A 13,375-nucleotide genomic window follows, 5' to 3' on the forward strand; every position below is an offset into this window, starting at 1 on the left:
AGCACTGCAAGCTGGCCACAGCCGCTTCGTGTGAGTTCAATGCCCGGCCAACGAGGTGACCCACATGGCGCAGCAGATCTGGTCTTGCCCTCTGCTCACCTCAGCAGTGTACTCTGTCTGCTCCCCACTCTGTCTCTGGTGAATCCTCTCATCGTCCCTGTACCTCTGGCCTGTCCCCCAGCTCTGTATGCATAAATAAAATAAAAACTTTAAAATAACTGGGGAATGTAAGGGGAAAAAAAATCACTCTGGTCACATCTTATTGGGCTGCCCATCAGTCTTCTGTATCATTTTATGAGATGTAGTTGACTGTCCAGTGTCATTTTCACTAGGTTCCCTCCAGATCATGACAGAACCTCACAAACTTCTTTTTAAGTAGCTGTAGTGGGGCCTCCCTAGTGGTGCCAGGGGTTAAGTCTCAGAGCTATGAGGCTATCCACAGCCACTGCAGCACCAGTTCGATCCCCGGCCACGGGGCTGACCCACATGGTGCAGCAGGCCTCTCCTGTCTCCCCACTGCTCCCCTCAGCAAGTGTTTTCTAGTAGATCCGCCTGTTCTGTTTCCCACTGTCTCTGGTGAATCCTCTCACCCCGTCCCACCTTCACACACACCTTTGGTCTACACCCCAGCTCTTATATGCATAAATAAAATAAATCTTTAAAAAAAATTAGCTGTATAAGAAGCCATTTTACAAATTGCTAACTTTTAGCGACTAGGACTATTTCCTATCAGTTATTGCAGTGATAGGGCTGTTTGTGAATAAACTTTTCTCATCTCACCCACCCCCCTACTGATTATTTCTTCACCCAGCTTGCAGACTTAAGATTTCTTATACCAAAAGGTCTGAAAATTTTAAATAGGTGCCCCCTTTCAAGGCCCCCAAGGCTGCTGTGATGGAGGGCCCGGGGGGCAGGGAGGCAGCAAAGGTGCTTTCCCTTCTGCTGGCGATAAGGCAGCCCAGGGCGTTTGCTCAGTGCCGGGTCTCATCTCTGAGGCAGGGGGCTCTCAAGGGTGTTACTCAGCTCCGAGGCAGGACGTGCACAGTGGGAGGGGTCAGGTGGTAGCACTGGGGAGCACTGGACTGCGAGTCTGGCACTGTGCAGTCCTGCCAGCAGCTCTGCCAGGCCCCGCCCACACCTCTTTACCTCAGAACAGTGGTGCCAGTCTCCCGCAGCTCACAGGTAAGACAGTCAGCGGCCCTGGGGGGGGGGGGGGGATGAACACACCCCTCCCTTGGATTTTGGATACTGAAGGCGGTCTCCTCTGGGCAGCATTCACCGCAGGCTGGAGGCTGCGCTTGACTAATGATCAGTCGGTTGTATTGGCAAAGCCGATTTTTTTCATGTGCTCTAAACCATTCGATTTCCTCTACACAGAAGCTTTAACTGTGTAAAAGTCTTTATTTTTATTTCAAGTAATTTCTTCAAACGTCAGATGTAAAGTTTGAGTGAGATCTTCCGAGGTACAAAGGCTTACTGAATGGCCTATGGCTTCACAAAGACACTCTGTGAGCTTGTCTGCTGACGGCCGCATTTCCTATGGAAGGACATAAAGGCCTCTGTCCATCTCATTCATGGTCACTGTCACAGCCACACCTGCTTCTCATGTCTGAACAGGAAGATGAAGGTTACACAGTGTGAGGTCAATGTACAGAATGTTTCCTTGAACAAAAGGACTATCCTTTACAGGTTCAAGTCTTAAAAACAAAACAGTAATTTCACGTTAACACAGAGGCAGCTCAGTCCGGTGTGACTCAGGCCCCGTTAATAGTGGACATACACTTCCCCCCCTCCCCCCCAGGAAGGCTCCAGACACTCAGTGGAGACACACAGGAAGCAGTGACGAGAAGACCGGCCATAGTGCGTCTCAGGTGAGGTGAATCCTTTCAGAGATCTGACTCTGAACCTTCCTAGCAACTAGTCTGTACGAACTGTGGATTGGATGGTAGGTTTTCTGTCTGTCCTTTTTTGTGCAACTTGCTATGCCATGACAAAGTCTCTACCCCCATCTCCCTATGATGAGGGACAGCCCTGGTCCCACAAGCCTAGTCTGAGACTTGGCTCTAGGGCTCCAGTTGACCCTGGGAGCTCCCACCAGTCACCGAGGTTCCACAGGGGACTGCAGCAAGCCAGCCAGGTCACCCATACACTTGTCTGAGGGCCCTGGATCCTTGCCAGCTGCCCTGGGCGGCCCCCAAGTCCCTGTGAGGAAGGCGGCCGGTAGGAGGCTGCTCCTGTGTCGTCCAAGCACATCCTCGCCGCCGTGATGCCTCAGGCAGAGGGAGACAGGACCTTGGAGACAGCACAGCAGCACCTTGCTTACCAGGGGAAGGAAACAGAAGTCCGCTCCCTCCAGGCCCCCATTAAGCCTCAAAGCTCAGCCATCAGGGAGGCCGGCAGAGTCGCTCAGAACCTGGGCAGCGCCAGTCACAACACTTGGGTTTCCAGCCGTCGAACTTCTTTGACCACGAGGTCAATGTTAATAATTGGGTTGAAGTACAGGGCCCAGTAAAATAAACAGTTGCAAACAAACTGAGGAATGAGGGGCCAGAACATGGCCACAAAAAGCCCCTGTGTTGACACTTTCCAAAAATGGCTCCACATTCTCTGAGGCACAGTCCTAAAAAGAGAAGAGACACATTTGAGAGTGGACCCTTGACATCTTCTTAAGAGGACACCCAAGCAAGCGCTCAGGTCCTGGCCTCTGCCCGAGTCTGGCTGTCTGGCTTGCAGAGGCCTTGCCTCCTGCCCCTGGGTCTGACCAACCACTCTGTGGCTCCCTCAGGACACGCAGTCCAGCCCCTGTGCTGGGTGGGGCAGTCCCAGCCCCACCTGCTTCACTGCTGTATTTTTTAAAAGATTGATTTACTTATACACAAGAACTAGGGTACAGGCCAGCGGTGCGGGGTGGGGTGGGGTGGGGGTGTGTGTGAGAGGATTCACCAAAGACAGAGTGGGGAACAGAACAGGCAGATGACGAAGTACACTGCTGAGGGGAGCAGCGGGCGGGTCAGGAGAGGTCTGCCACGCCATGTGGGTCAGCTCCTTGGCTGGGGATCCAACTTGTGCTGCAGCAGCTTCAGATAGGTCCACAGTGCTTTAATCCACTGCGCCACCAGGGAGGGCCCTTCACTGCTGTATTTTTTAACCATGTCTGTATTTTCTTTGCTAGGCTGTGGGCCACCAGAGCATAGACTGTCTTCTTCACTAAAAGATCTGCAGTGCTCAGCGGAGAGCCAGGGGCAGGAGAACAATTCACGCGTGTGGATAAATGAGCTCTCTGAGCTGCAGTGAATGACAGAGGCATCAGGTCTCAGCACTGCTGACGAAGTGGCTCCTGATGGACGCACCACGAGCCTCCGGGTCGGGGGAGGATGCTGGTGTGGTGCTGCTCTGCCCCCAGCTGCCAGTGCCGGCCCTTCCTCTGGAGGTCAGTCCAAGTTTTTCTGGGGGTGCCTCCTTCCCTTGTTTTCACATGTCTAGACAGGGCTGAAGCGATCCCCTGGGGGCCAGGTGGGGCATGACCCCAGCCTGGACAACACCCAGCGTGGGGTGGGTTCAGTGGTGTGAGGTGACCCAGGCTGGGCCAATGAGCACAAGGGTCGGAGAGCCCAGGCCCCTGGCAAATGCTCGGGAAAGATGCCCTCTCTTCCCACTGGGGTTGCAAAACTGCTCAGATCTCTGCCGGGAGTGACCAAGGGCCCTACACAGAGAGCTGCCTGAGGCTGAACAACAGAGCGAAGAGTGTGTGTGTGTGTGTGTGGACAGCATTTGTCCTGCTGACAGTGATTCCATCTCTGGGGGCTTGGCTGGAGGTTTCCCTTTTAGGAACAAGCAAGAGCTCTGACTCAGTGACTGTCTAGTCAACTCTTTCATTTATGCATTAATCCAGAGAAGTTCCTGCCAAGCCCACTGGTGGCCGAGGAAATAAGAGCTCATGCCCAGGGAGTTCTGGTCAGATCTCTATGCCCTGCCATTGTGCTGCTTCCTATAAACTTGCTTATTTCTTCATTATTAAAGAGATCCAGGACTGCATCGTTATGGCTGTCGTGTGGAGATAACAATAAGGAACACCATGAAAACCTCCCCACCTGAACACAAGAGCATGTTTCTCTTCACTGCTTAAGTGACGCTTCTACAACAGGGCTCGGAAGGAGTCTTCCCGTCTGAGTTAGGTCAAAAAGGACTTTCCCACCCCTGGATATCTCTTTCCCAGTTCCCTTTACTTCAGCCAAGATATGAACACACTTACTTCAGTTCACTTCTTGACCAGATCCTCCAAAAGGAAAATAGTTCCAGGACAGAAAGTAACATGGCATTGACAATGAGAAACCGGGATGTCCAGTAGTGGACCTCCAGCCAGTCCCAAGCAAACTCAGCAATCAGCTGGTAGGGCAGGAAGGAGTATTTGACCAGGAATTCCCGCCACTGCTTCCAGGTGGGCTCTTTCAGATCCTTTAAAAGTAATGCACAAACAATAAGGACTGACTTCCACGCAACACACTGTGGCTGTCCCAGTGAGTTTTACAGGAACATACACACACTGTGGAGAAACAACAGTCCCAGCCAGGGGCGCCTGGGGAATACGGCAGGTCACGATGACCCAGCGCTGAGCACACTCGCGCTAACAGGACCTGGAAAGGGGCCTCGAGGTCACGTGACCATCGGCCAGCCCTCTCGGGATGAACCGTGGGCAAACTCTTGGCTCTCCCTAGACCCATCACCTGGACACCAGGTTGTCCTTCCTGGTATGGACAGAGATGGTTACTATTCTTCGGAAAACCTCACAATGTATAACTTTGATCCTTCCTTCCCTTTCCGATGTCTGCCTTAATCACGAGCACTGCCTGCATGAGTCAATGCCACATACAGTTTTCACAGATGATTAGCAAAAGGTCAAAATAAGCCTATGGGGAAATGTTAAATTTATGTCGTGTTTAGAATGCTTTCTGTATGGTCTAATGCTAAGAAGATGGGAATAAAAACCCTGGGAAAATAAAGACTGGCACTGTAGCCTGGAGCTCAGTCCCCCCTCAGTTGCTGCCACTCAGGTCTTTCTGTGGCCCCAGTCCGCGACCCCCTGGATGGACAATTCACACAACAACCTAATTCCACAATTTGCCTTATGGTAATTCCAACTGGATAAATGTCACCGAAGAGTTTGAAACGAGATGCTTGTACATAATCATGAAAGTCTACAAGTAAACAACTATCTAAGCACAGACTATAAATAATGGAGTTGGCATGAATTGAAACAAACCATTTTTTACAGTTCTTTGTCACTGCATGGATAACTCTAACTATTTCCTAAATGAACACCTTGGATGTGGTAAACTGACACCAGGCCCCGGGAACAGGAAACACACACCTTCACATTCTGTGGAACACACCACACACATTCTGTGGAACAGAAAGCTGTTAATTACACATATTAGCAGGCGATTAACAAGAATACTCAAACAACTCATACCATCCAGAAGGCTAACGGAAGCTCAGTGAGACAGCAGAGACAGAATGTTCCAGAAAAAAAGTTTGCCCAATGAGCAGGCAGTTGCTGTGGGGCTTGTTAGGAAGAAGAGGCCTTAGCTCCTAGGCCAGCCAGGCCGGGAGACAAGTGGACTCTGGATGATCAGAGTAGCACCGTGCTAACTCAGAATGGCCCACCAGCAACCCTGAAGGCATCTAGGGATCAAACTGGAAAAGCAAGGGCCTGGGTGGGGAGCTGGCCCTGCCGGGACCGTGGTCAACTGGTGTGGCCCAGTGTTTGGAGGCCGACAGGATGGACACTCGTTCTTCTGTGTGGCAAGACATAATCATCCTTTGGGATCTTGCTGAGCGGCAGGCTAACAAACTGGAAGACCCATTCCCTTAATCCTTGGGCAGTCTGGAGTTTTATAACAAAAGCAATGCTGTTCTTTTCATCCCCTAAATATTTCAGAGGTGGCCCTCAAGTTAGGCAATGCAGGAAGCAAAACAGCCTTCGCGGAGTGGGGCAGTTCCTCTTTGCTTTCTCTAGTAAGGACCGTTCCACGCCAGGGTCTGGATGCCACACCGAGGAAACGGCCACCCAGGCACACTGCAGACCTACCAGAAGCGTGGTGATGATGGCCTCCCCAGAGCTGTCTTCTTGCAGAGGGCAGATGGTATGGATGAAGGGCAGGAAGGTGTCTGTGTAGTCAAACAGGTAGAGGTACAGCAGCCCGAGTCTGGGGGAGCTCTTGAGGGCATAAAGCAGGAACAAGGACCTGCCGGGGTTCACGGCCTGCAGAGGACAAGGCAGGCCAAGACTGCATCACAACCACGGCGACCAGCACCCCACCCGTTGGCTTCCCAGACTCATTCCAGGCTGCAGCCTTCCTGCATGGTTTGACAGACCATGTGTGACTAAGTAACACAGCAAGAAGAAACCAAGTGATCAATCGGTTGGGTTACATAGTATAAACGTGCATCTCTCTCCACTGTTGGGGCTGAGGGTAGGGATGGGCTGAGATTCATACTCCTAGGATCGGCTTGAAGATGTAAGCTTGTAGGAAAGAAATTTTACACAGTGTATCAGGGAGTCTTAAAAATGTTTGACTTAACACTTAGCAAAGAAAATCTGAACTACAGATTTTAGACATAAAATGTTTGGTGCTGTATTGTGTGTAGTGGAGAAAAGCAGTGGGATCTGTGATCTAAAACAGGAAATGACAGTCACTGACATGTGAGTGAGAAGCTTTGGTTAATGCTCCTGTTACAATGTCGGTGAAACAAAGATTCAAAGCCTGGTAGTAGTCACAACATAAGTGAATCAATATCCGGGAATGAAAATAGAAACAAAAGGACTGTTTAAACTTCAGACAGAAAACTGAGTGGAAAAAAAGGGAACAAAATTCCGTGTTGACTGTCCGAATCTCAGGTGGGATTCCAGGTAATTTATTTTCCTCATTTTTGTAAAATTTATTATAACATATGGGTATTTATATTTTTCCTGATTATAAAAATAACTGAAACGACTCAACTTGTCACTACTAAGCATCACAAAAATAGGGACTTCTGGAGGGCGACAATTTATTGTCATATCTGAGTCTCTCAGTCCCCAAGAACAATCGTCTTGGGGGCGGGGACACCTGCACTAAGGTGACAGGGCCCAAAAGGAACGTCTGACCGTGTCCAGTCACCCTGGTCACGCCTGAGACCCAGGAGGAGGGCAGATGGCAGGCCAGTATGTCTGGTATGAGTGGTGGTGGCTGCAAAGGCCGACCACAGTGATTGTGAAGCCAGCTTCTGTGATCCCTCTCCGGGACCTGTGAGAACAGGGACCCTGAGGGTGATGTGCTGGGCCACGAGGCTGGCGGGCCCATCACGCGGCCTTTCGGGGTCTGCCAAATGCCTTTCTTTGGCAGGCTGGCGATAAGCTTCTGCTTGCTTTTTTACCCCCCATGCAGTCAGTCCTAAACACTCTAGCTATCATGAAGGTGACTTTTGCTTTATTTTAAATGGAGGGCTGCTGCTGGATAAGAGACCCAGCATTCTGCCAGGATTCAAAACCCAGCAGAGAACTGATATTGGTCACAAGAAGTTCAGAATCTGACTGCACTAACTAAATCAGTAACTTATGACAAAAGTAGCAATGTTTTAAAGTAAGGAACAAACGGATCTCAAACTTATATAACGTGATAAAGCAATGTCATTTTAGTAAAACAGCAGCAATGCAAAACACCACCACCCTTCTCCCTCAGGACACCTGTGACCATTCATCAAATCTGAAATGACTGTGTTTTAGTTTATGTGTACAGAGTTAAACGTGGCTCTTTCCAAACGGCACAAAAATGTTACCAAGTGACAAAAACTCCCATCCATCCAAATCTCTTTCCCAGAAACCATGTCAGCAGTTTGTGCCCTCTGGAAGTATTTTACGCACAAGCAAACATGTTAAGTAGCTAAAAGTACATATCTCCAAAGTGCCTTCTCTCACCTGCAGCTAACAACACATGCCAGCAGCCTTCCTCAACAGCACAGCCCCGCGGCCCCCTCCCAGAATGGCTAACGGTCTGGGCGTGTCGTATTTATTTAACCTGTTCCGAGAAACGTGCAAGCTTTCTTGTCTATGATGCTATCTTGCTTAATACTTTCTGTGACTCAGACATGCAGCTTGCACTTTGACCCCATGAGGTCATCTAGCTAGGAGGAAGTGGGCATCCCAGGTCCGGGTAGAGGCTGGCGGTCCACAGCCAGGGTGTCCTGGCAAGGTCTGGCGAGGAGCTGCTGTTGATCACTGTGTTAGCTGCGCTGCCTCAGCTCCAAATGCAAACAAGTGACATTTTAGGTCAAGGAGCAGATGTGATTGAAATTTTAATCGTTATTGACAAATTGCTCTCCAAAGAGATTGCAGCTGCTTCTGATCTGCAAAACTAATCCATCCTTGACCGCATCCCGGGGGTAAAAAAAAACATACCACCTGGTTGTTTTAGTTTGCACCTGCCATTACGTGTGCAGTCAAATACTGCATGAGAGGAAATGCATGTAATGGACCCCGCCATAGAAGGGATGGGGTGTGGCGCTCAGTCCATGCCCCTCACACTGAGGTAGAAAGCTGCAAAATGACAGGCCTGGTGCTGGCGGGTACAAAACTGCAGGAGGAGGGCCACCCGTCTGCCCAGGCCGGCCGCAGCCTGGCGCAAGGGCGCCCTGCCTCCAGGAGGGCGGGGCGTGGGCTGCCAGTGTGTCTGTGACACTGCCTCACTCAGCGGCACAGAGGACAGTTATGCGGGCCCTGTATTTTTCAATTAAAAAACAGTAGGAGTTCACCTTATACTCCCAGAGGTTTTGGGGCGGCTTCACCCCGAGGGCTTTGACGCGCTCCAGTTCCAGGAGGATGGCTCTCCTGTGACTGCTATTTTCTATGGCATATGGCGCCTTGGAGAAGTCCTCCTCTGTCAATGTTAAGAGCAACCTATGGCAAGGGGGGACAGGAGATTTCTTGTGAGATTATACACTGGAGGCAAAGCTTCAAGGTCAAGCTGCTTCTTATCCACACACCTACTTTCACTTGAGGTAAGACCCTTAGTAGATGAAATAATACTAGTAACAGCAAAGAAATGGATGCTGATGACCTGCCAGTGACTCTGAGAATTGACTAAATTGCTGCTGATGTATCTGACAATTCTGGGGGGGCGGGTGGCATGACGACCCTTCTGTGGATAAGAAAACTGGATAGAGAAAGGGGCAGCATGAGGTCTGCCTGGGCTGGTTTGCTCCTGACATGGGCCTTCACCTGAGCACTGACCTCTCACACAGGCCTCTATTTTTCAAAGTGTATACATATGGGGAAAAATCAGAAAGGAACCCACAAAACATGACAGCTAGATCAGTTGTGCTGGAGAAGTGATTTTATGAAAAGACAGATTCCTTATGTGCCCCCCTCAGCAGCAATCGTGACTTCACCTCCACAGGTGTCGCAGCAGAACATGCGGCGGCTGCAGTGCAGACGGGGCCCTTTTATGGGTGATCTGGCAATACCTATGACAGCTGTAAAGGTTCATCCCCTTTGACTCAGCAATCTCAGTTTTCAGAATCTGCACTGAATCTATGTGAGCATAAGTAAAACAAATCTTAAAAAAAAATTTACTTATGCATATAAGAACTGAGGTGCAGGCCAGAGGTGCGGGGGTGAGAGGGTTCACCAGAGACAGAGTGGGGAGCAGAACAGACAGATCTACTGAAATCCACTGCTGAGGGGAGCAACAGGTGGGTCAGGAGGTCTGCTGCATCGAACTCAGGATGCAGTGGCTGGCGGAAGCTTGACAGGGCTGATTTATAGGAAATACTCTGAGCAGGCAAATTCAGAGACCAAAGCAGAATGATGGCCACCAGTGCTGAGAGAGTGGGCAATGAGAGCTGACTGCTGAGGGCTTTTCTGGGGCTGTGGTGATGAAAGTGTCCTAAGGCTAGACAGTGGTGATGCTGTGCATATTTGTGAACTTAATTAAGTCACTGATAACACACTTGAAATAGGTGGATTTTATGGTAGGCGGACAGCTCAATATAGGTATTTTAAAAAACAACAATGATGTGGCAGAAGATTTTGCTTCTCACCTGCCATTTACTCTTTCAGATAAAAACCTGTCCCTGTAGAGAGAAGCCCATGGGCCCAGCTGCTCCAGCCAGAAGACAACTTCTTCGGCTGTCCACTTGGCCACAGCCTTGTGGACCAGGAGATCATGCTCAGATTCCCTGCTGCTCCAGTGGTACACGAGCAGGACCACCTGGGGAGAAGAGACAGGACTCAGGACACGGAGGTGCAGAGGCGCCTGTGAGGGTGTGGCAGCCGCGGGTGGCACAGCTTGTGGGGAATGGTCTGAGAGCGCGTACACAGGACACTGCCACCGCCCGGGATCTTGGGGCGCAGCGCTTGGGGGGCTGGCCTCTGCTGGCTGTGGGGTCACGGCCGCCACGGGGAACAGAGGCCGCCGTGTAGCTCACGGCAGGGCACTGGGAGCTCTGTACTCTCTTCATTAACGGCCAACAAGCCCACTCCTGCCTTTTCTAGCAGGAATGTTAGAACAAGTTTTCTGTAGCATGAAACTTTAAGAAAAAACCATCTTTGCGGGTGCTAGTAATGTGCTGCGTACCAGATGCCGTCAGCAAGGCGGCAGACCTGGGCCGAGCACCAGTTCCAGCACTTTCTGTCCGTACAGCCTTGTCTCTGAAATGGGACAGTAATGGCGCCTACTGCATAGGTGATGGAGACCGTGAAGTGGGAGAGAGCTAACATTTACCTGGCTCTCTCTCTCTCTGACTATCTATTTCTACTTGAGGAAGCAACATCCCCGGAGAATTATACAATCCAGCAGATTTCAACGCCTGAGATAAATTACCACATGCAGTTATGTCACTGATCACTGCAGCCTGACTGCAGTGGGAGTCACAGGGGAGGGGGACAGCGACACCAGTCTTACTGCCACGCAGGATAAAGCTGTGAGCACTCCAGAGAAGAATCCGCCTCCTCGCTGCTGATTCGCTCGGCCCGTGTTGGGAGCTAAAGAAAGCTGGTCATTCCCATATTTCTGAAAGGCTGCGAGACTCTGGACTATGTCTCTGTTCTGCTGGATGTCTTCGTGCCGCATTCTAATGGCATCAGGAAAGAGTTTTTCAATGGCATCCCTACCGAGAACACAAAAAGAAAATCACCAGGCAGTTGACTGATGAAATATACTTATGTAGAAGTCAAAATGAAGTAGGTAACATTTAATGATATAAAAGTGCTTCAAGGAATGAACAAGAGATTGGTAACCTAAAAAAAAAAAAACAAGCTAAGCAGAACCTGGTATATTCTTTGCACCATGTAGGTCAGCTCCCTGGCCAGCGATCGAACTCGTGCCAAAGAGGCTGCTGATAGCTTCACAGTGCTGCGCTTTAACCCTGTGTGCCACCAGGGAGGGCCCTGAACGTGGTACAGTCTACACAGTAGAACACTACATGGTTTTAAAAGCAAGGTGGGTAAACTTAAGTTACACGCACCACTGAATGAAACCGCAGAGTCACAGGTATTTTTTACCATTCATGTGAGAAAGTATTTTCATTTCCTACTGGCATACAGATATGTAAGTACTTTAAAAAATCTCAAAGCAGTCACTACAAAGTCATAACTGAAATGACTCTGAGGAATGGGAAGGAATGATTCTCAGACAGGGAAGGAGGCGCCACAGAAGTTTTTAGAGTTATCTGTTATATTTTATATTTTAAAAAGAATGTAAACAAATAAGTGGAAACAGATACTGCTTATGGTATTAAGAATTAATTCACCAAGAAAAGGTGATGCTAGTGGTGAGAGAAAGACCAACCTTGAGTTCACTCTCTTCATTTTGATTTATATATAATCAAAGGACTTGCCTTCACTTTAAGAATCACCTTCAGATAGACCAGAGTTGACAGGTGAAAGCAAAGTATTTGTAAATTCACGTCTATGAAAAAGAGAAATAGCTGGGCTAATGTTCTCATGGTGCGTTCTGGCACTCTGTTGTTATCAAGGAGGCAACGGACGAAGGAACAAGACTTTTTAGCCTCAAAGACCTCACAGGTACTTACTTGATGAACATTTTGAATGGAGGCAGAAAAGAACAGGTCACCTGCAAGGTCTGGCCATTTGTTGTGTGATGCTATGGTGAGAAGCTGCTGCTATTTGTGTGGTAACTGGAGCAGAGTTCAAAGATTATGAAATAAGCACCAGGCCAGTTACTCAGAATTGCACAGCTACACCGTGTTCTCTATCAGACCAAGGGTGTTCTCGGGGATACAAATCAATGCAAGTGCCATAGGATGGAGGATTATAAGCAGAAATGCTTTTCTTCACTGATGTCACAGGCACAGATCACAGAACGTGAGTGTGGGCTTGCAGGCACATGCGCTCAGTGACTCACATGCCAACAGCACCAGGGCGACCAGGAGGTCGGACTTGTCAGACGTGGCCACGCCTGCTGAGCGTTACCAGAGCTGTGTCTGCGCTGATAAGTAACGAGCATTACCTGAGGAGAATATTGACTTTGGGGAAACCTTCCCATTTCTCTCTGCATTCTGGGCACTCTGTCTTCTTCGAGGAGACCCACCACAATGCTAGGCAATGCCGGCAGAAACTGTGCCCACAGTTCAAGGTGGTAGGGCTAACCAGGATGTCATAACAGCAGTGGCAAGAAAACTCATTGACGGAAATCTGGGAGCTGGTGCCCTTGAGAGGGTCGTCGTTCTCAAGGCTCTCTGAGTTCAGATCGCTGTGCTGGGACTCCTCCATCTCAGCAACTTCCGGGCTCCACAGGCAGAGAGAATTCTATACCCAGAGAAGTTCTGCAAAGTGTCATGCAATCTGGAGAGGGGAAAGAGCAACAGAACAGGACAGAGCGTTTACTAGGTGTGTGAGGCGGCTGCTACTCTACTGAACTGTGGATTTTAAAACAGGACAAATTTGCCTTGTAAAAACAATTCAATTCCACAAACCACATAGCCACTAGGGCCTTTGTTTTTTTTGGCCCATTTGCCAAAGTTTTGTAAATCATGAAAAGCTAAATAGCCTGGTGGAAAGTTTAATGGATTTGGCGGCATAGAGAATGCGAGATCCTTCTCTTTCACTGAATTCTTTTGAACACCTGGCTTTTCTAAAGTCCATTCAATCTGTACGATTTAAAAATACTCCAGCTTCATGGCCTAGTAAAAGGCCTGGAGTTGGCAACGACAGAGGTATTTATGTAAATGGCACATTTTAACCAAACAAGGCCGCCTTCCCTTTAGGTAATTACTTCTATAAACATGTGACTTCTGAGGCTCCCGCAGATCAGTGCCAAGGAGCGAATGGTCTTCTTCCACGGTGCCCAGGCCAGGTCACCTCCCTTGTGGCCCAAGA

The 13,375-nt window shown here is 49.4% G+C and overlaps 1 protein-coding gene across 1 annotated transcript in view; it reads right to left on the bottom strand.

Annotated features, from left to right (window-relative positions):
* Positions 1-1,292: 1,292 nt before the first annotated feature.
* The window catches only part of BFAR (bifunctional apoptosis regulator), a 20,024-nt gene continuing 7,941 nt past the window's right edge, over positions 1,293-13,375 (bottom strand). Inside the window, exons 2-8 of the mRNA XM_004692113.2 lie at positions 12,507-12,841; positions 10,941-11,145; positions 10,078-10,247; positions 8,791-8,935; positions 6,089-6,262; positions 4,253-4,455; positions 1,293-2,620 (exon numbers count right to left, since the gene is read on the bottom strand). Coding sequence (XP_004692170.1) covers positions 2,428-2,620; positions 4,253-4,455; positions 6,089-6,262; positions 8,791-8,935; positions 10,078-10,247; positions 10,941-11,145; positions 12,507-12,769 — 1,353 coding nt within the window. The 5' untranslated portion in view covers positions 12,770-12,841 and the 3' untranslated portion in view covers positions 1,293-2,427. The remainder of the gene's footprint in view (positions 2,621-4,252; positions 4,456-6,088; positions 6,263-8,790; positions 8,936-10,077; positions 10,248-10,940; positions 11,146-12,506; positions 12,842-13,375) is intronic.

This window comes from Condylura cristata, unplaced genomic scaffold (assembly GCF_000260355.1).
Source record: "Condylura cristata isolate star-nosed mole 26May11 unplaced genomic scaffold, ConCri1.0 scaffold00032, whole genome shotgun sequence".
In the NCBI taxonomy this organism is placed as follows: Eukaryota; Metazoa; Chordata; class Mammalia; order Eulipotyphla; family Talpidae; genus Condylura; species Condylura cristata.